This window comes from Phyllopteryx taeniolatus, chromosome 13 (assembly GCF_024500385.1).
Source record: "Phyllopteryx taeniolatus isolate TA_2022b chromosome 13, UOR_Ptae_1.2, whole genome shotgun sequence".
NCBI lineage: Eukaryota > Metazoa > Chordata > Actinopteri > Syngnathiformes > Syngnathidae > Phyllopteryx > Phyllopteryx taeniolatus.
In genome coordinates this window covers 22,489,837-22,513,777 of record NC_084514.1, presented here as the reverse complement: position 1 = coordinate 22,513,777, position 23,941 = coordinate 22,489,837, and the positions used below count along the sequence as shown (strand labels likewise).

General features: G+C 41.0%; 1 protein-coding gene across 4 annotated transcripts in view; it reads right to left on the bottom strand.

Annotated features, from left to right (window-relative positions):
• The window catches only part of ccdc88c (coiled-coil domain containing 88C), a 127,070-nt gene that overhangs the window by 66,712 nt on the left and 36,417 nt on the right, over positions 1-23,941 (bottom strand). For all 4 annotated transcript variants that reach the window (XM_061793688.1, XM_061793689.1, XM_061793691.1 and 1 more), the window contains 3 exons: positions 23,563-23,632; positions 12,028-12,086; positions 1,937-2,020 (listed from right to left, as the gene is read on the bottom strand). In XM_061793688.1, coding sequence (XP_061649672.1) covers positions 1,937-2,020; positions 12,028-12,086; positions 23,563-23,632 — 213 coding nt within the window. The remainder of the gene's footprint in view (positions 1-1,936; positions 2,021-12,027; positions 12,087-23,562; positions 23,633-23,941) is intronic.

Here is a 23,941-nt window from a genome sequence, read left to right as displayed (position 1 = left end):
CATGTGTCCGAAGATACTCACCTCTAGGACTTATTTGCTTGGTGTGGGGCAACTCACTCATTGCGATAAATAACTCATAACTATGCGAACTTCCTGGGTATCCACTCACTTGCACTCTGTTTGTATAGATGTTTAGAATTTACATAGCCACTCCCACCACACTTCAGCCGTACAGCCGATTCACTACCGCTGTCATGGATGCTTCCCCTCCGGTCCTTGTCCTTTCCAGTCTTGTTGTCCTGTCCTTCCTTTCAGGGTGTAGCACTACTGCCCCATACAACACTCGAATCTAATGTGTCATTGTACTAGGCATTTACTTTCCTCATTCTTCTTACAGCTAATGTCCTGTCTTTTGTTGTCTTCTCTTCCTATATTATTTAGTTATCTTTTCACTGTCTCTCACTTTTGTTTTTCTGTCACTCCCCTGTAAAACTTTGTTCTGTCCGACTAAATTTTCAATAAAAAATCACAGTGGCAGCTTAAAAACTCCACTGTGGCACAGTATAACTGTTCTGGCATGAAAGGGATACGGATCCTCCATTCTAATTCTAATTCACCTAACAGCCCAACGGGACAAAAAAAAAGATGTACAGGAAAGCAGGAACCAAGAATCAAGTGTGGCAAAGTGTGTATTTTAGTAAATTTCATCTGCGCTGTCGATTAGCCAGGTATTTATTTCACAGTCACACTGGTTGAATTTTCGGGTAAATAGTTACTGAATCGGCGGCACGGTGGGCGTCTTGTTAGAGCATCTGCCTCACAGTTCTGAGGACCGGGGTTAAATCCTCAGCCCCGCCTGTGTGGAGTTTGCATGTTCTCCCCGTGCCTGCGTGGGTTTTCTCCAGGCACTCCAGTTTCCTCCCACATCCCAAAAACATGCATGATAGGTTAATTGAAGACTCTAAATTGCCCGTAGTTGTGAATGTGAGTGCGGATGGTTGTTTGTTTGTATGTGCCCTGCGATTGGCTGGCAACCAGTTCAGGGTGTACCCCGGCTCCTGCCCGATGATAGCTGGGATAGGCTCCAGCGCACCCGCGACCCTTGTGAGGATAAGCGGCTCAGATAATCGATGGATGGATAGTTACTGAATCGATTTCAAGCCACTGAATTGTTTTGGATCGTATCATTCTAGATCAGGTGTAACCAACACGTCGATCGTGATCAACAGGTGGATCTCCATGCCCATCACAGTAGCTCGCAAGTCATTTTCAAAGTAAAACCTAAGCCTAATTTAAAAAAAGAGAAAAAAGTAGTATTTTATTTTTTTTAAACATTACAGAATTTCACTCTAGTTATTGTGTATTTAAGCAAAGATACCAAGAGCAGCTATTTCATGTCCTTTTTTTTTACCTTCAAATTATAATTTATGTTAATTCCAACATGTTGGCATTTGATACTAAGCTTTTTTTTTTTTTTTTTTTATGATGTTTTTTTTTTTTGTATTTCAGAGTCATGCGACTAATCTTTGAATGTATGCATTGGTCCTGTCAAAAGTGCAAAAATAAATGACAGAGCAGCATTGAAAGTCTGTGTTTCAGAGGTTTATAGTTGTGGTAGATCTTAGCTTACATTCTGAGGAAAAAAGAGATCATGGGTTTCAAAAGGTTGGTTACCACTGTTCTAGATGAACCAATATCGTCCTTTAATCAAATCGACAACCACAAATTGTGATACACATCGAATCGGTGTTAAAACGAATCATTACACCCCTTGTTAAGACTTCCTCTTCTTGGACCGAACCAAGATCAATTACTGTGTTCATACATGCATACATACTTACTCAAACAAACTAAAACAGTGCTAGTGTCAAAGAAGGCAGGCTTGAGATCTGTGCGTCAAATTACTACTTGACTATTTTACATGATTTATATGCATTGCAAAGTTCATAATGTTCATAATCATCATCATTTAAAGGATGCACTGTTCTCTACTGACCTCCTGGATGTGAGAGACAATGGCTGCCTGGGTCTCAATGTCCAGCAGTTTGATCCTTTCGATCATCTCCTCCTTACGCTCACACTGATGATAAACACAAACACTTCAATATGTTAAAATAAAGACCTTTAATGGCAAGTTGTTTTTGTAAAAAAAAAACAATTCCAATGAACTTGGGACGTTGTGTAAAACAAATAAAAACAGACATATATTCAATTGAATACACAACAAAGATAAAACATTTAATTTCAGACTGATAAAATTTATGATATATATATATATATTTTTTTTTAAATTAACAAATAATGCAGCCCTATGGGGGGCACAAGCCAGTGCAAACTGTAGGCCGGTCCCAAGCCCGGATAAATGCAGAGGGTTGCGTCAGGAAGGGCATCCGGCTTAAAACTTTGCCAAACAAATATGAGCATTCATCTAAAGAATTCCATACCGGGTCGGTCGTGGCCCGGGTTAACAACGTCCGTCCCCGGCACTGTTAACCTGCAGGGTGCAGGTGGAAATTCAGCTACTGTGGGTTGAAGACAAAGGAGAGGTGGAAAGCGGGTTCTTAGGCAGAAAGAGAAGAGGAAAGCACAGAGGCTAGAATTGAATGTGGAGACTTTGAATGTTGGGACTATGACAGGAAAATCTCGGGAGTTGGTTGACATGATGATTAGGAGAAGGGTTGATATATTGTGTGTCGAGGAGAGCAGGTGGAAAGGCAGTAAGGTTAGACGTTTAGGGGCAGGGTTTAAATTATTTTACCATGGTGTAGATGGGAAGAGAAATGTCGTAAGGGTTATTTTAAAGGAAGTGTTAGCCAAGAATGTCTTGGAGGTGAAAAGAGTATCAGATTGAGTGATGAGGCTGAAACTTGAGATTGAGGGTGTTTTTATGTATAATGTGATTAGCGGTTATGCCCTCCAGGTACGATCTTACCTAGAGGTGAAAGAGAAATTCTGGAAGGAGCTGGATGAAGTAGTTCTGAGTATCCCAGACAGAGAGAGAGTCGTGATTGGTGCAGATTGTAATGGACATGTTGGTGAAGGAAATAGGGGTGATGAAGAAGTAATGGGTAAGTACGGCATCCAGGAAAGGAACTTGGAGGGACAGATAGTGGTAGACTTTGCAAAAAGGATGGAAATGGCTGTAGTAAACACTTTTTTCCCAGAAGAGGCACGAACATAGGGTGACCTACAAGAGCGAAGGTAGAAGCACGCAGGTGGATTACATCTTGTGCAGATCATGTAATTTGAAGGAGGTTACTGACTGTAAGGTAGTGGTAAGGGAGAGTGTGGCTAGACAACATAGGATGATGGTGTGTAAGATGACTATGGTGGTGGGGAGGAAGCTTAAGAAGACAAAAGCAGAGCAGAGAATCATGTGGTGGAAGCTGACAAAGGAAGAGCGTTGTGCGGTTTTTTGGGAAGAGGTGACACAGGCTCTTGGTGGACAGGAGGAGCTTCCAGAAGACTGGACCACTCCAGCCAAGGTGATCAGAGAAACAGGCAGGAGAGTACTTGGTGTATCTTCCGGCAGGAAAGGAGAGAAGGAGGTGGTGGAACCTCACAGTACAGGAAATCATACAAGGAAAAAGGTTAGCTAAGAAGAAGTGGGACACTGAGAGGACCGAGGTGAGGAGATGGGAATACATTGAGATGCTATGTAGGGCAAAGGTAGGAGGTGGCAAAGGCCAAACAAGAGGCATAAGATGACAGGTATGCCAGGTTGGATACTAAAGAAGGAGAAAAGTATCTCTACAGGTTGGCCAGACAGAGGGAAAGAGGTGGGAAGGATGTGCAGCCGGTTAGGGTGATTAAGGATAGAGATGGAAATGTGTTGACTGGTGCCAGTCGTGTGTTGGATTGATGGAAATAATACTTTGAGGAGTTGATAAATGAGGAAAATGAAGAATAGAAGAGGCAAGTGTGGTGGACCAGGAAGTGGCAATGATTAGTAAGGGGAAGTTATAAAGGTATTAAAGAGGATGAAAAATGGAAACGCAGTTGGTCCTGATGACATACCTGTGGAGGTATGGAAGCATCGAGGAGAGGTGGCTGTGGAGTTTTTGACCAGCTTGTTCAACAGAATTCTAGCGGGTGAGAAAATACCTGAGGAATGGAGGAAAAGTGTACTCGTGCCCATTTTTAAGAACAAGGGTGATGTGCAGAACTGTGGGAACTATAGAGGTATAAAGTTGATGAGCCACACGATGAAGTTATGGAAAAGAGTAGTGGAGGCTAGACTCAGCACAGTAGTGAGTATTTGCGAGCAACAGTACGGTTTCATGCCTTGAAAGAGTACCACAGATGCATTATTTGCCTTGAGGATGTTGATGGAAAATTACAGAGAAGGTCAGAAGGAGCTACATTGTGTCTTTGTGGATCTAGAGAAAGCCAATGACAGAGTACCCAGAGAGGAACTGTGATACTGCATGCAGAACTCTGGAGTGGCAGAGAAGTGTGTTAGAATAATTCTTCTTCTTTTCCTTTCGGCTTGTCCCGTTAGGGGTCGCCACAGCGCGTCATCCTTTTCCATGAGAGCCTATCTCCTGCATCCTCCTCTCGAACACCAACTGCCATCATGTCTTCCCTCACGACATCCATCAACCTTCTCTTTGGTCTTCCTCTAGCTCTCTTGCCTGGCAGCTCCATCCTCATCATCCTTCTACCAATATACTCACTCTCTCTCCTCTGGACGTGTCCAAACCATTGAAGTCTGCTCTCTCTAACTTTGTCTCCAAAACATCGAACCTTGGCTGTCCCTCTGATGAGCTCATTTCTAATTTTATCCAACCTGGTCACTCCGAGAGCGAACCTCAACATCTTCATTTCCGCCACCTCCAGCTCTGCTTCCTGTTTTCTCTTCAGTGCCACTGTCTCTAATCCATACATCATGGCTGGCCTCACCACTGTTTTATAAACTTTGCCCTTCATCCTAGCAGAGACTCTTCTGTCACATAACACACCTGACACCTTCCTCCACCCGTTCCAACCTGCTTGGACCCGTTTCTTCACTTCCTGACCACACTCACCATTGCTCTGGACGGTTGACCCCAAGTATTTAAAGTCCTCTACCCTTGCCATCTCTTCTCCCTGTAGCCTCATTCTTCCCCCACCACCCCTCTCATTCATGCACATATATTCTGTTTTACTTCGGCTAATCTTCATTCCTCTTCTTTCCAGTGCATGCCTCCATCTTTCTAACTGTTCCTCCAGCTGCTCCCTGCTTTCACTGCAGATCACAATGTCATCTGCAAACATCATGGTCCACGGGGATTCCAGTCTAACCTCATCTGTCAGCCTATCCATCACCACTGCAAAAAGGAAGGGGGCTCAGGGCTGATCCCTGATGCAGTCCCACGTCCACCTGAAATTCTTCTGTCACACCGACAGCACACCTCACCGCTGTTCTGCTGCCCTCGTACATGTCCTGTATTATTCTAACATACTTCTCTGCCACTCCAGACTTCCGCATGCAGTACCACAGTTCCTCTCTGGGTACTCTGTCATAGGCTTTCTCTAGATCTACAAAGACACAATGTAGCTCCTTCTGACCTTCTCTGTGCTTTTCCATCAACATCCTCAAGGCAAATAATGCATCTGTGGTACTCTTTCTAGGCATGAAACCATACTGTTGCTCGCAAATACTCACTTCTGTCCTGAGTCTAGCCTCCACTACTCTTTCCCATAACTACATTGTGTGGCTCATCAACTTTATTCCTCTATAGTTGCCACAGCTCTGCACATCACCTTTGTTCTTAAAAATGGGCACCAGTACACTTTTCCTCCATTCCTCAGGCATCTTCTCACGCACTAGAATTTTATTGAACAAGCTGGTCAAAAACTCCACAGCCACCTCTCCTAGATGCTTCCATACCTCCACAGGAATGTCATCAGGACCAACTGCCTTTCCATTTTTCATTCTCTTTAATGCCTTTCTAACTTCCCCCTTACTAATCATTGCCACTTCCTGGTCCACCACACTTGCCTCTTCTACTCTCCCTTCGCTATCATTTTCCTCATTCATCAACTCCTCGAAGTATTCTTTCCATCTACCTAGCACACTGCTGGCACCAGTCAACATATTTCCATCTCTATCCTTAATCACCCTAACCTGCTGCACATCCTTCCCATCTCTATCCCTCTGTCTGGCCAGCCTGTATAGATCCTTTTCTCCTTCTTTAGTGTCCAACCTGCCATACATGTCATCATATGCCTCTTGTTTTGCCTTTGCCACCTCTACCTTTGCCCTGTGTCGCATCTCAATGTATTCCTTTCGCCTCTTTTCGGTCCTCTCAGTGTCCCACTTCTTCTTAGCTAACCGTTTTCCTTGTATGATTTCCTGTACTGTGAGGTTCCACCACCAAGTCTCCTTCTCTCCTTTCCTGCCAGAAGATACACCAAGTACTCTCCTGCCTGCTTCTCTGATCACCTTGGCTGCAGTGGTCCAGTCTTCTGGAAGCTCTTCCCGTCCACCGAGAGCCTGTATTACCTCTTCCCGAAAAGCTGCACAACACTCGTCCTGTCTCAGCTTCCACCACATGGCTCTCTTCTCTGCCTTTGTCTTCCTAATTTTCCTCCCCACCACCAGAGTCATCTTACACACCACCATCCTATGCTGTCTAGCCACACTCTCCCCTACCACTACCTTACAGTTGGTAACCTCCTTCAGATTACATCGTCTGCACAAGATGTAATCCACCTGTGTGCTTCTACCTCCGCTCTTGTAGGTCACCCTATGTTTGTGCCTCTTCTGGAAAAAAGTGTTCACTACAGCCATTTGCATCCTTGTTGCAAAGTCTACCACCATCTGTCCCTCCAAGTTCCTTTCCTGGATACCGTACTTACCCATCACTTCTTCATCACCCTTATTACCTTCACCAACATGTCCATTACAATCTGCACCAATTACGACTCTCTCTCTGTCTGGGACGCTCAGAACTACATCATCTAGCTCCTTCCAGAATTTCTCTTTCACCTCTAGGTCACATCCTACCTGTGGGGCATAGCCACTAATCACATTACACATAACACCCTCAATTTCAAATTTCAGCCTCATCACTCGATCTGATACTCTTTTCACCTCCAAGACATTCTTAGCCAACTCTTCTTTTAAAATAACCCCGACTCCATTTCTCTTCCCATCTACACCATGGTAAAATAATTTAAACCCTCCCCCTAAACTTCTAGCCTTACTGCCTTTCCACCTGGTCTCCTGGACACACAATATATCAACCTTTCTCCTAATCATCATGTCAACCAACTCCCGAGATTTTCCTGTCATAGTCCCAACATTCAAAGTCCCCACATTCAGTTCTAGGCTCTGTGTTTTCCTCTTCTCTTTCTGCCGAAGAACCCGCTTTTCTTCTTCTTCTTCTTTGACTTCGACTTCGACCCACAGTAGCTGAATTTCCAACAGCGCCCTGCAGGTTGACGGCGCCGGTGGCGGACGTTGTTAACCCGGGCCACGACCGATCCGGTATGGAATTCTTTGGATGAACGCTCATATTTGTTTGGCAAGGTTTTAAGCCGGATGCCCTTCCTGACGCAACCCTCTGCATTTATCCGGGCTTGGGACCGGCCTACAGTTTGCACTGACTTGTGCCCCCCATAGGGCTGCATTTGTGTTAGAATAATTCAATAATAATAATAAACATGTATGAGGGCAGCAGAACAGTAGTGAGGTGTGCTGTAGGTGTGCTGTAGGTGTGACAGAGGAGTTTAGTGGAGGTGGGACTACATCAGGGATCAGTCCTGAGCCCTTTCCTGTTTGCAGTGGTGATGGATAGGCTGACAGTTGAGGTTAGACTGGAATCGCCGTGGACCATAATGTTTGCAGATGACAATGTCATCTGCAGTGAAAGCATTTAGCAGGTGGAAGAACAGTTAGAAAGGTGGAGGCATGCACTGGAAAGGAGAGTGCATGAATGAGAGGGGTGGAGGGGGAAGAGTGAGGCCACTGGGAGAAGAGATGGCCAGGGTGGAGGACTTCAAATACTTGGGGTCAACAGTCCAGAGCAATGGTGTGTGTGGTAAGGAAGTGAAGAAACAGGTCCAAGCAGGTTGGAACGGGTGGAGGAAGGTGTCAGGTGTGTTATGTGACAGAGGAGTCTCTGCTAGGATGAAGGGCAAAGTTGATAAAACAGTGGTGAGGCCAGCCATGATGTACGGATTAGAGACAGTGGCACTGAAGAGACAACAAGAAGCAGATCTGGAGGTGGTGGAAATTAAGATGTTGAGGTTTCTCTCTAGGAGTGACCAGGTTGGATAAAATTAGAAATGAGCTCATCAGCGGGACAGCCGAGGTTCGATGGTTTGGACACATCCAGATGAGAGATACTGAGTATATTGGTAGAAGGATGATGTGGATGGAGCTGCCAGGCAAGAGAGCTACAGGAAGACCAAAGAGAAGGTTGATTGATGTCGTGAGGGAAGACTTGAGGGCGGTTGGTTTTAGAGAGGAGGATGCAGGAGATAGGCTTACATGGAAAAAGGATGACACCCTGTGGTGACCTCTAAAGGGACAAGCCGAAAGGAAAATATTTTATATATATATATATATATATATATATATATATATATATATATATATATATTTATATTTACAAATATTCACTCATTTTGAAATTGATGCCTGCAACCAGTGGTGCCGGTAACGAGTTGCAAAGTAACGCTACGTATCCTGCTGTATGTTACAAAGTAACGCATTACTCCATAAATCGACCATTTTTAGTAACAAGCGAAGTAACGCATTACTTTTCCCGGGAAAGTATTTACACTCCGGTTACTTTTGCATCATCAATGTCTCTCACCAAACAGTAATTCCCATAACTGGGGATTCAAACAAAGAGCAATCCAAATGTGCAGAAGCATTTAACCGAGACCACCCTTTTTTCCAATGAATAGAAGAAAACGATTGGGATGTGCAGTATCATAAAATTGCAAAGAAATGCATGATTTCACTTTCGCCACAATATTTGTGTTCTTTTCCTTCGTAAAAAGTGTATTTGATTGTTGTTACGTTTTTATTTTCACATTAAGAATACAGTTTTACTGGTGTGTTAAATGCAATGCATTGTGGGTAATTATTCATACCGAGTGCATGATCATCAATCGGTCAAGGAGGGTAAAGACTGACTCACTGAAGGACTTAGAACAACTAGCTAAAATAATATTTAGAATGAAAAGTGAGAACTCTCAACTTCGTCTGTGAGCTTGTTGAACGTAGTAAGTAAAAAAATATCTCGCTCTTCGCATCAAAATTACAGTGGTGAGAGTCATGGTGTGTGTGTGTGTGTGTGCGTGTATCACTCACTTTCAAGTTTACGTACACGCACACAGTTGCTTTCATGGCCCACAAGCAGTGTACTGAGAATGGTGTGCTTGTTTACGTTTAGGAACTTACTGTATTGTGTTGGTATCTCAAGTCTGCACTAAATTGCTGATTTAATGTGGCTTCAACTACACTACTATTTAAGTTATTGGTTCATGTTGGCAACATGATTCTGTAACTTGTGTGGCGTACACTACCAAGTAATGGGTATGGTTAACCAAATGCTTTTTTTTTGTACCGTGGATAAGTGATATCACTTGACAGCTGGCGAAAGTAACTAAAAAGTTACTTTTTTCTTTGTTACTTTTGAAATAGTCATTAGTTAAGTAACTATGTTACTTTTATGCTCAAGTAATCAGTAAAGTAACAAAGATACTTTTTCAAGGTAACTGTGGCAACACTTCCTGAAACACGTTCCAAAAAAATAAATAAATAAATAATAAATGGGACAGTGGCATGTTTACCACCGTTCCTTTTAACAACACTCCATAAGCGTTTGGGAACTGAGGACACCAATTGTTGAAGCTTTGTAGGTGGAATTCTTTCTCATTCTTGCTTGATGACAACTTCAGTTGGTCAACAGTCTGGGGTCTCCGTTGTCGTGTTTTGCGCTTCATAATGCGCCACACATTTTCAAAGAGAGACAGGTCTAGACTTCTGACAGGCCAGTCTAGTATTCACACTTTTACTACGAATCCACACTGTTATAAAACGCGCGTAATGTGGTTTGGAATTGCCTTGTTGAAATAAGCAGGGACGCCCCTGGAAAAAGACCTTGCTTGGATGGCAGCATATGTTGCTCCTAAAAACCTGTATATACCTTTCAGCATTAATGGTGCCTCCACAGCTGTGCAAATTACTCATGCCATGGGCACTAACACACTCCCTTACCATCACAGATTAGACTTTACACCGATTTTTATCAGCTAATCGGTATCGGCTGATATTTAGCATTTTATGCTGATCAGCTGATCGGCTTTAATGTCATAATTCGCCGATCCGTTCCGCAAAAGACTCCGCGTCGCCGCGTGCACAGTATATCTGAATCCAAAGGCTAGTTTATTTTTAGCCTTGTCGCATGTCTTTTGACGTTGTACTGTAAATATCTGACAGCCAATGAAGTTATTTAATAAAAAATAAAAATAAAAACGTGTCGGCGGTGTGGAACAGACAACTAGTCTGAGACATACAACACGTAATGCCCGGATCAGACAACAAGACAAATTTGCTCTTTCACGATTGCACTATGTCAGACTACTGCAATAAAATCTTGTATTCCCATACCACCGCATCCCGTTTTTTACGATCATTGGGCTTTATCTTGTCAACTCAAATGCGACCGGATACACTCGTTACCGTGGCGACGACAACAAGAGTGGAACGAGCCGGCTCGACTGTATTATAAGGACAAAATGGGGGAAAATGTGTGTTGGTTGTCACCGGTGTTCAGGAGACGAGAGGACGTTCGTTTAAGGCTTGCTTGAGGTATGTTCACGTACTTTTAATACGATACGGCTCGCAAGCAGGCAATAAAATGTTATGTATGTTATGTTATCGTTTTTTTTAAACTCACTGATCGGCCCCAAAAATCCTGATCGTGTAAAGCCTATCACAGATGCTGGCTTTTGAACTTTGCGCTGCTAACAATCAGGATGCGCCTTTTCCTCTTTGGCCCTGAGAACACAATGTCCACGAATTCCAAAAACCTTCTGAAATCTGGACTCGTCACACTACAGTACACTTTTCCACTTTGCGTCAGTCAATCTCAGATGAGCTCAGGCCCAGAGAAACCGGCTGCATTTCTGTGTGTTGTTGATACAGTGTACAGCTTTTGCTTTGCATGGTAGAGTTTTAACTTGACTTAACTAACTTAACTAGATGTAGTGACGAACTGTGTTAACTGAGAATGGTTTGCTGAAGTGTTCCTGAGCTTGCATGGCGATATCCTTTATGTAATGATACTGTTGTTTAATATTGTGTCTCCTGAGGGATCAATGGTCAAAAACAATAACGTTCATTAGTTTGAACATTAAATAGCTTGTCCTTGTAGTGTATTAAATTCAATATAGGTTGGAAAGGGATTTGCAAATCATTGTATTGGGTTTTTATTCACGTTTTACACAATGTCCCAACCTCATTGGAATTGGGGTTTATACTCTGTTATGAGCAGAAAATAGGAACTGAAGAAAATACAGTGGTAAATTTTTTTGCTCTTTATTTAGCTGTTGGCTCAGTTGAACAAGAGCTATTCATCACATCAGCATTTGTACATGGCCCTAGAAACCCCTTCCTGTATTTCCATTCAGTGCCTCCACTCAGTCTTCCTTTTTCCTGAAACCAGTCAGACTAGATCAGGTAGGAAGGAATGGAAAAAGATGAGGCGAGTGAATGAAGTTTGGAAGGACAGTGACAAAGGTAGTAACAAAGCAACTGTGGACTCAAGGAGTCAACCAAAGGAGTGGTTTAACTTAGGATCCTGCTAATTGTAAAAGTAAAAAAAATAATAATTTAAAAAACCCAGATGAATTTTATTTTTTATTTGACGAACATTTGTCTTGTTCCATGATTCTTCAGTGTAGCAATGTATTTAATGCTGATAGTGATAGTCTCTCAGTGCATCTTATTAGCAGTGTCAGCAATCAGCTCTGCTCAGACATGAAAAACTAAACAGAGACTGGTTGTCTAGGCGTGCGTGTGTGTGTGTGTGTGTGCGTGCCTGTGTCTGTGCGCGCACGTGTGCGCATGCGTGCATGCGTTACCTGGACAGCACAGCCAAGTATCAACAGTAAAATTCTTTTCAGCTCCTCCATGCTCTTTGCTGCGGGGTGGAAAACACAGAGGATTACTTTTTCACAGTACTTTTGCAGTTTATGTCACAATTCAGTTTAAATTAAAGGTTAAAACAATGTTAAAGTTTGATCAACATAACACTTTTTTGAGTGGTTTTCGAGGAGGCTTTCACACACGTGGATAAAATTGCTGGTACCCCTCTGTTAATGAACGAAAAACCCACAGTGGTCACAGAAATAACTTCAATCTGACAAAAGTAATAATAAATATAAATAAATAAAATTAGCCAATGAAAATCAGACATTGCTTTTGAATTGTCATTCATCAGAATTATTTAAAAAAACAAAACTCATGAAACAGGCCTCAACAAAAATGATGGTACCCTTTTGTTAATATTTTGTTGCACAACCTTTTGAGGCAATCACTGCAATCAAACGATTTTTGTAACTTTCAATGTGACTTCTGGACCTATGGCAGATACTTTGGCCCACTCTTCATGAGCAAACTGCTCCAGTTGTCTCAGGATTAAAAGGTGCTTTCTCCAGACAACATGTTTCAGCTCCGTCCACAGATGTTCAATCGGATTTAAATCAGGGCTCATAGAAGGCCACTTCAGAATGGTCCAAGGCTTTGCTCTTACCCCTTCTTGGGTGCTTTGTTTCTTGTGTGTTGCAAAATCCATGACCCACAACTGAGACCAAGCTTTCTGACACTGGGCAGCACATTGCTCTCTAGAATACCATGATAGTCTTGAGATTTTATTGTAATTTGCACAGAATTAAGATACCCTGTACCAGACGTAACAAAACAGCCCCAGAACATAACACAGCTTCCTCCATTTTTCACAGTAGGGACAGTGTTCTTTTCCTGGTTTGCATATATATATATTTTTTTTTAATCTGTGAACATCGAGCTGGTGTTGCTTGCCAAAAAGTTCCAGTTCTGTCTCGTCCAGAGGAAATGTTCCCAGAAGCTTTGTGGCTTGTCAACATGGAGTTTGGCAAATTTCAGTCTGCCTTTTTCATGATTAATTTTGACGAGTGGTGTCCTCCTTGGTCATCTCCCACTTTGGCTCAATGACGAATGGTGCGATCTGACACTGATGTACCTTGACCTAGGAGTTCACCATTTAATTTCTTGGGAAGTTGTTCTTGGCTCATTTGTTACTATTCGTATTATCCATCACTTCACTTTGTCATCAATGTTCCTCCTGCGGCCACGTCCAGGGAGGTTGGCAACAGTCCCGTGGATCTTAAATTTCTGAATAGTATGTGCAACTGTAGTCACAGGAACATTAAGCTGGTTAGAGATAGTCTTATAGCCTTTGCCTTTAAAGTGCTTGTCTATAAGTTTCTTTCTCATCTCCTGAGACAACTCTCCTATTCTTCTGGTTCATGTTTAGTGTAGTACATACCATGTCACCAAACAGCATAGTGATTGCTTGATTGATTGCTTACCTAATTTTTTATTTATTATTACTTTTGTCAGATTCAAGTATTTCTGTGACCACCGCAGGTTTTTCTTTCATTAACTGAGGGGTAACAAAAACGTTATCCACATGGGTCACTTTAACGCAATGCTACAACTAGGGATGTCGCGATCTAACTTTTTTACTTCCGATCCGGGTTAGGGTTTGCCTTGAATTTTGGCCTATACCGATATCGGTCCGATCCGATATCAATAATCATACATACTTTACATATTTTGTAGTATGGAATGTTAAAAAAGGCTTGATGAAGTGATATTACTCAAACAGTGAACAATAATCAGCAACAGTAAGTAAGAGAAAAACTGACCCATTTTTTATTAACCAATGGGTTACAAAAAGTAACTTTAAAAATAAGCACGTACTACAATTGCATAAAATAAAAATTATATTAGGAAATCCTGAAAAATAACTAATAAAACCGGGAAAAAAACATATATATGAATTGTAACATAACCACTGCTTAACTTAAACATAACCATATTCTACATTTGAATAGATTAAATAAAAAATACATTAGAAAACCATAAAAAATAATCTGAAATACTTTTAAAGTGCAAAATAATTCAAGTTCAATTCAGTTGTTTTTTTTACTGTCAGTATATGATGGTAACAGCATTTGCTTTCACCACGTGCAGGAATACAATTTTTAACTTCTTGATGAAAGTGGGGTTTAGTTTTTTTGACAATCGCTGTTACTCCTGTGCACATCTTGGCCTCTGAGGTACAGTGTGGTGCACGCAATGAGATACAAACAGCATCAAAGAAAGCAGATGTCACGATCGAATATTCAGTCTGAAGAATATATGCCAGAGTATTGTTATATTGCCTGTTGTATGGGGTTATATAGGGTTAGTGTTCAAATATACATTATTTTGAGAGGTAGTGCTGCAAGTTCAATGCTAATTTTTGTTCACTCGTCAATGGTGTTTTTCGTTCATTGTGTGTTAGCTTTGAGCTAGCGATTTTTGTGAATAAAAACGAAGAAAGAAACAAAGTCTGTGATGTATTTGATTATATTCAATATGTGTAATTCTTTTCTTATGTGATTTTGGTTTTACAGTGAATTTAAACTGGAGTGTCAATAAATGACTTTAAGCAAGCAACATTCTCCTTGCTACTATGTTAGCATCTTAGCAACCTGTTGTTGTGATCACGTGGGCTCTGCATGTCGCCCGGGTGCTGCTGGAGAAACGTGCTGGAGTGGAGTATGGTATGGACTGCTAGTATAAGAGTGGTAAAATCAGAGATTTTAGATACAGTCCGATCCGATACTTGTTTTTTTGCTGAGATTGGACCGATTTCCAATCTCAAAGATCGGATCAGGACACCCCGAGCTACAGCTTACGTTTATAGCCTGACAACATGATAAAAGTAGCCTTTGTTATATTGTGTTCACTCTAACAGATTACGCACACAGTTGGTGGGTGTGTTGCATGTTTGAGTTTATTGTTAGCCAGTCAACAAACATTGCAAACAATTACAGTGGAGGAAATAATTATTTGATCCTTCACCGATTTTGTGAGTTCACCCGTTGACAAAGACATGAGTGGGCTATAATTTTTATGGTAGGTTTATGTTAACAATGAGAGACAGAATATCTAAAATAAAATCCAGAAAAATCACATTTAAAAAAATATAAAAATTATTTACATTTCATCAAGTGAAATAAGTATTTGATCCCCTACTAACAATAAACAATTCTGGCTCCCACGGACTAGTCCTCTCACTTTAAGAAAGTACTCCTAATATAAACCAGTTAGTTGTATGATGCACATCTATTTCAATTTGTTACCTGCATAAAGACACCTATCCACAGAATCAATCAATCAGACACCAACCTCTCCATCATGCAAAGAAATTTCTAAGGACATCAGGGATAAGATTGTAGACCAGCACAGGGCTAGAATGGGCTACAAAACCACTGGCAAGGGGCTGGGTGAGTAGGAGACAACTGTTGGTGCAATAACTGGAAAATGGAATGAACATAAAATGACTGTCCATCTCCCTCGGTCTGGGGCTCCTGGTAAGATTTCACCTTGTAGTGTATCAAATATCATGAGAAAGGTTAGTCATCAGCCCAGAACTACATGCTGAGCTGCAAAATGTTACAGAACGTCTGTATTTTGTGAAGGAAATAACTGAACAGTAACTCCATCCAGCAATCCATTTTCTGTATCGCTTATCCTCACTAGGGTCATGGGCATGCTGGAGCCTATCCCAGGTATCTTAGGGCGAGAGGCAAGGTACACCGTGAACTGGTCACCAGCCAATCGCAGGGCACATGTAAAAAAAAACAACAATCATTTTCACTCACATTCACACCCACGGGCAATTTAGAGTCTTCAATCAACCTACCACGCATGTTTTTGGGATGTGGAAGGAAACCGCAGTACCCAGTGAAACCCCCCGCAGGCACGGGGAGAACATGCAAATTCCACACAGGTGAGGCCAGGATTTGAACCCCAGTCTTCAGAACTGTGAGGCAGATGTGCTAACCAGTCGTCCACTGTGCTGCCTGAATGTTAACTCATTACGAACCAATTGTTCCGGATATTGGAGGTGTGGGGGGAATTCAGTGTCAGACATTACCGGCCAATACGGCACTGTATCCGGCCACTGTGATTAAAGTTTCCTAAATGAATTCGATGAAATAAACATTCTATTGTTTTAAAAAAAGAGATAAATAAGCTGCTTGGGGGCATGCTATTTCATTACACCCCAAGCAGTGGAGGCGAAAGTTCTCTTTGTGTCCGGTGTCAACGCAATTTTAAGTCACTAATCATCGCCTCCATGGAAGCGATGAAACTACCCTTCTTAACATGCTTCTTACAAGTATCGTTTACGTTATCACAAAGGGAGGGCGAGGAGTAGGTAGGAAAAGACGGAAAAACCTGATGCTAATTGCTAAGCAATCGTGTCATGAAGTCGCAAAACACCGAAATAAGTGATTGGGTGATACAGTACACTTGTCACATAGGTCTGGCTGGAACCGCGTTATAGCAGAGAGTAACCAAGTTTGAACGTCAATTAATGCACATTTGGAGATGTGAATGTAAAAAATTCATGGCCTGACAAGACGCTGTCTGAACTGGAAATGAATTAATACGTCACTGGAGACGTCATCTGAGAACGGGGGCAGGTGAAAAGTATATTTTTATTAATAATAAATAGTTGTCATATCAGAAGAGATCCCCTTTATAAGTCCCACAATGGGGAAATTTCCATCATTTCAGAACCAATAGTGGATATCGGACATATAAATATATAATATAAATAGCATGCAAGAGAAGACATCTATGCAAGTACATTCACAAAAGAGAAATCTAAACTCTTGTCCTTGCATAAACTATTCAATTCAATCTATCAGCAATATTATTTGTTTGTTTGCAAAATAGAGTGCTAAATTTGAATTGACTTTTGAGGTCTGATTAATCTAATTTAATAAATAGACTTGCTTTTTTTTCACCAAGTTTGAAAACAGAATTGGTAAATTAAACCAGTCACACAGACATTTTGACAATGGCATGTCGAAATCTCATATACTTTGATTCGGGCTGCACCTGTGTCCGCCATTACAATAACAAATACTGAAGCCATAATTTATTAACGATTACGATTACAGAGTAATGATTTTGTTGGGCAATTGAACAGTATGCAGAATTATTTTTATCTTATTACATAACATACTGCAACTGTAGTGACTATGGCCCGGTTGTCATTGCAATCCCAAGAACTGATAAACTGTTGCATTCCTGCCTCCTGAACCTCAACCAGCCAGACTGTTTTCTCAAGACACAGGAAACATGGTTTATATCATCTGACGCCATAAAGCTGGTTGCACAGCATTGGGGTGTGTGTGCGGGGGTGATTGACGACTGTTGAACAATGGAAGACGATGACCCCCCCACCCCCCTCTCCAACCCCCTCATTGATGGTTAGAGACAGTGCCTGTGGAGATTGAAATCCCACGTTTGTAACAAACAATCCTCCAGGAATATTCTAAATGTATGCCTTGATGTCTCTTTCATAAATGTGTCAGTTTACGGGTTCGGCTACAAGACTTTGAGGACTGTCCTCTTGATTTGAAGCCAAACATTACGAAATGACGTATTGAACAATTAGTTGATTTGCCAAGACGAAAGTTTAGACAATCATTCTATATGCTTGATCTATGAGTAAGGGTACAATGTTGGGAGTATTTTGGATTAATATGTGATTTTTAAACCCATTTTTTATGAGCCAAATTGTAGACTACATTCAAGTTGATGGGCGTGGTCTTCTCCATTTCCCCTGTCCCTTAGACATGTCCCCATGGTACTTAACCCTTGGCTTTCCCCCTCTTGTCTTCCTGGTCTCTTGGTCTCTTGGCTCTCTGTCCCTCCTGGCTAACATCCTCAGCTACGGGGTGGCTTCGACCAACCCATCTTCCCTCCCCCTTCCCTTTTCTTTGTCCTTTGTTGCCATCATGTGCGCGAGCGGCCCGCGAACCATGACCGGCAGCGCTGCCCGATCAAAGAAGCCAGCTATGCCGCTTCGATCGGTGTTCCCAGCCTTGATCTGTTGGAAGGGGCCTGAGGAAGCAACTCCCGGCAACTGTACCAGTTACGCCCACAGTTTAGAGCAAGAGCGGGGCCCGCAACAATTTCAAACGGCAGGAAAAGTTATGAGTGCAGCCCAACGGGACAACTTTCTTCTGGCATATTTTTGGTTTTCCTTTTATTCATCCTAAAGCTGCCTCTTTTACCTCGAGATGCTCAGAGACAGACCATCCCAAGGGCCAACTGATCTACGGTCGTGAGTAGAGCATGACAATCATTGTCAGAATGTACAAAATTAGTACTAATAATTTTGAGGTAAAATACCAGCTTCACCCAAGTTCCAACTTTGTAAGAGCTCAACACACACATTTTTAGTCCAGCCACACACAATGTCCTATTTTTCTTTCTATTACCATTATTATTACTTTCTTTAATTTAATAAAATTTTCTAGAAAATTCAACTTTTTGTTGTGTTTCGTGTGTGTTTGCGTTTAATAGTGAAACCTCTGTAATTGAGAACTCGTATTTAATTCATGTAGCAGCCTTCTAAATTACTGAGATTGATCGAGTTTTTTCGTCACTTTTCCTAAATTTCACACACAAAAAGACACATGGTGCCCCTTTTCGAGACAAAGATAGTTTGATTATAAGGTTCAATGTTCATCGAACTAAACCGGAAGTAAACGCAGGCGTTGCCTTCCGACACATCTCTTTTACAAATTAATTACGTTTTTATCCAAAACCAATATCCACTACATAACAATATCACTACTGAAATTATTTAAAAGTATTTCCTTAGGTCCAATTTATTACGTTTAACCTCAAGTTTTAATTTGTGACCTCTCGTTCAATCCAACAATAAATAGTCAAAGAATAAATGAGATATCCACTATGCCATTAATAATCTTCCATCCATCCATTTTCTGTACCGCTTCTCCTCACTAGGGTCGCGTGCGTGCTAGAGCCTATCCCAGCTATCTTCGGGCGAGAGGCGGGGTACACCCTGAACTGGTCACCGGCTAATCACAGGCCACATATAAACAAACAACCATTTGCGCTCACATTTGCACTCTCATTCCCACCTACGGGCAATCTTCAATCAACCTACCACCCATGTTTTTGGGATGTGGGAGGAAACCGGAGTACCCGGAGAAAACCCACGCAGGCATGGGGAGAACATGCAAACTCCACACAGGCGGGTCCGGGATTTGAACCCCAGTCCTCAGAACTGTGAGGCAGATGTGCTAACCAGTCGTCCACCGTGTCACCCCATTAGTAATCTTGTACACCATAACAAAATCGAACACAATACGACGACCAGTTAGGGACTGAAGGCTAAGTTTGGCTAAATGTTCGTTATACGTGTAAAAGCCTGGCAGTCTGTGTGTAAATAAACATTGCAGTCTCTCTATTAATTATATAGTACCATACCTCAGTTGCATATTCCAATCCAGGTATGACAAAAACTGTATATAATTTCACTAAGAACTCAATGTTACGTTGGTGAAAATTGGCAAAAATAACCTGTAGAAAACATCTCTTTCCAATTGGGAACAGTAGTGGGAAAATGGTAAATTTTCAGAAAAAGCTATCCCCCAAGTCACAGACTTTATCATTACAAGTGACTGTGATGTCGCCTTCTTGAAAATTCCTCTTTGGGTTAGCATAACCATAATGCACAACACAAAACACTTTTCGGCTGCTCCTTCCAACTGCTTATTTCTAGACCACTGATAAACTAACAGTCTAAATAAGACTGAATGAAATCACTGACCATCAAAATGACTAAACTAGCCATAAAGTTTGGCAATCATCTGCAAAGAGCTTACCACAAAGAAACTGCAATATTGACTCTAAATCATTGATGAAGGTAAGAAAGGACTTCGGGTCAAGTACAGACCATTGAGGGACACCAGATGTGACCTCGATAAATTCTGAATTTTTATTTCCAATTGTCACAAATGGTTTGCGGCCATACAGGTATGCCTAAAACCGGTCAAGAAGTTCACCAGCAATACAATACGATGCAGGCGTATGCAGGAGTTCAACATAAGACACACTGTCAAATGCTTTACGAATATCAAAGTCAAATGCATCAAAACATGCACCACCATCAAACGCATTGCTGCATTCATTCAGCGTGCCTAGAAGCTGAGAAAATGTTTTTCCTACATTTGCAGAATCCGTGCTGGCCATTTGTTAATAGCTGATTATTCTCATGGAAAGTTTTAAGGGCATCAGCAACAATAGATTCCAAAACTTTACTTGCTCCACAAAGTAACCTCACAGGACAATAATTTTCCAATTTTCGATTGTAGGCCTTTTTTGGAGAACAGGTACTCGTTTAACAATTATCCATAAACTAAGTACCTGAATACAGATTGAAGCGAAATATCATAAAAAGTGTGATCTACTAAGATGGCAATCTTTTACTAAGACCCCAAATATAGGGCGTAAATTACATATTCACTCAGTCTAACACAGTGGCTTTCAAAGTGTGGTACAAGTACCACTAGTGGTACGCAGGTTCCCTCTGGCACGTAAATGAATCACTGCCTAACTTTTTTTTTTTTTTTTTTTAACTTTTATGTTCAATGAATTTCATGTAATCTTTAGGAATTGGTTGTTTTTGAATATTTATTTAGGTAAAATGTGAAAATGTGTGTGTTTTTTTTTATGTGAAACACATTTTAATTGAATCATTATTCAATTACAGATTTATATTTTCCTATATTTAAGCGCAGGGCTCATGTTTAAACTGCATGTTACAATGGCTTACAATAATATAAAATAATACTTTTTAGGAATCAAAACTTAATCTACTTTTTGATGAACATTTACTTACCTATGGTATTGTGTTTTAGTTTTTAATGTTGGTCATAATGGTGGTACTGTACTTAGAGAGCTCAGTATTTTTTTTTAGCTGGCACAGCCAGGTGCAAAAAGTTTGAGAATCACTGCTCCAACAGATTGCATGCACTTCAGCCTGTCACGATAATGACAATATGGACTTATCAGTTGATAAATAAAATGGAGACGATAGTTTTTCTGGACTCAATAAACTGTCATTGTTGTGGTGAGCCGGCGTGCAGATCACACAGTGATGTGGACAGAGGTGGACGGCTGTGTCATTAGCTGTTAGTGGGCTCATGGAACGCCAGAGGACCGGTACACTCTTCCTGGTAGTGGCTCCGTCCAATACTCCACAGCCTTGCCCCTTAGATTCACACAACAGAGACGCTTAGGGGAAAGTTAACTGTTGTGTTCTCTAGGCCGCAAGATAACGAGCGACCTCGCAAGCTAACGAGCTAGTCTGCGAGCTAACAAGCTAGCAAGTTAAGGAGCTATACAGCTTTCTCCACCACGGTGATGTCTTTTAAAACATCAGCACTTCGCTCCAAGTTGTTGTGTGTATTAGTCCCCAATTAACACAAACAGGAACTTCAACTGTTTATTAAGCATAACCTCAGTGGCACACGTTATTCAGCCTGTAGTTGACTACAACGAACGTCAACGTATTTTTGATTGACAGGTGAAGGGCTCGTCTTCGGCTGACCAACCACACAGTAGCCGGGTTTAGATGGAGACTTTTTTGTCATTCCAATTGAAACCCTTCCAATTGAAGACCTCTGATCAACTGTTTACGTTACGTGATCTATTACGATCAGGTGTACACGTGCAATTAATTTAATAAGAAACGTGTGACAAGCGCTCTTCGTCATTTATCAAGAAGGAGATCTGTCGTCTATTCAGCACAGGAAATGGGATTGTATTTATACGCTGATTTAAAAAAATTTAAAAAAACGCTTGATAAAAACAACTTATAAGTAGTTAAAAACAAGATCTCCGTCCCATACAAGCTCCATCAGGAGCCACCATATTTACGCTGTGCGTAAACGATGACATCAACGTGGATTTACGTCAAGGCGAAGCATGCGCAGACAGACCTTTTGCCGGCTCTATTTAGAATGGCGAAAATTTACTTCTGATCGCTTTGCCAAAAGGAATATTCCGCCCCTGTGAACTCAAATGAAATTCCATTCGGATTCTGCCTGTTTATTCCAATTGAGGTGTTTATATGGAGCATTTTCATTAGGTTTGGGCTTCTAAACCGATTAGAATCGGAATGGAAGACTCCCTGTAAACCAGGTTAGTCTTGAAGCTCTTTATTCTTTATTTCAGACCCAGGGAGATCCATATCACAGAGTAAAGAAAAAATGTAATAGAGAAACAAGAAAGGAAATTATAATAACAACAACAATATAATATGAACAACAATGCTGATTTCAAGCAACAAAATAAAATAAACTATAAAGGGCGGGCCTTCTTTTTCATGATTTCGGAGGTATAAAAAACAACATTATCGTTTATAGCGATAGTTTTTGGGAAAACATATCGTGTTTAAAAAATTGTTATTGTGACAGGCCAACGTGAACCGTTGATGTAAAGGTGGTCAAGAATGCTATATTTAAAAGAAGGTTTTCCTTTTCAATTAGCACTGATAATTTTGACCAAGCAACATTTGGGAGACAATCGTAAGTGCAAAAGGAAGTTTGAAGTGAGGGAATTGGAAGTTTTAATGGCAGAAAAAGATAGTACTGCATTGCAGAAAATATATATATATCACTAGCACTTGCTGGTTAAGCTAGCAACCACATAAAAGCCATGTTTTGTTTTATTTGACTTGTCTAAGGGCCCATCTTGCATAACGTTGTGTTTAAACCCCCCCCCCACCCCACAAAAAAAAAAAGAAGATGGAAGATGTTAGCACCAGACAATTGTTGCAGTGTGTGAAAAGACCCAGAGGCAAGGTAATGCAGAGTTTAAACAAGATTTGGTATATATGACTGGCTCCACGTTGGCCCTTAGATAATTTAGAAGCTCCAAAATTGCATTGCTGAATCGTCAGTGTCGTGATAAGTTTTGTTTCTAGCATTTTAAAAATATTGACACTAGCAGAAAAGACCGTCTTCCCATTCTCATTTCGCCTGCGCCTCCTTGTCATAGTAAATGGTAAACGGCAACATTCTCCATTCAAGAATAATGTTGCCGTTTAAGAGAGATCAAACTGAATGACCAAAAATTCATACTAGTTTTTAAAATGCCTGTATCATTAAAGAAGAAAAAGAAAGCTTTGTTCTAAATTCACACTTTGTGTTCTCCTGTCTTTTAAGTGATGGTAGTGACAATTCACTGGTGAGTACTCTTACTGGAAGGCAATGTGTCTAGCGCCAACCTTTAAGTAAATGAAGGGCACCAAAAGGTACATAATTCATTTAGTTTACCTTCATGACATTTTACAATGGAAATGCAAAAATACATTCTGAACTAAAAGTAATCAAATTGTACAACTTAGTGGAACCAGTTTTAATGTAATATAAATATGTATAAAATCAATATCAACAACTGGGTGTATGATGAGAGTATTACCCGATAATGATGAGTGGAGTAAGTGAGAGTGTGTACGTGTGTGTTACCTGATAAGGGATCCCTGGCAATGCAGAGAATGTTTGGAAGAGGCATCAAAATTAACTGCTGAAGGGTATCCTGCAACAGAGATTTGTGAAGAACGTGAAGACAATATAGTTATTTAACAATTATGAGCAAGCAGTTTTGTGAACAAAACATTTGGGTGGGATTGGAATAGCTTCTGTGCAAAACAACAACAACAAAAAGACAGTCACTATACAGTTATCGGAAAAGTATGTGAACCCTTTAAAATTACATCCATTTCTGCATAAATTGGTCAATAAATATTATGCTCTGATCATCATCTAAGTCACAACAATATAAAAACCCAGTTTTCTTAAACTACTACCAAACTATTATATGTTTTCATGTTTTTATTGGACACAC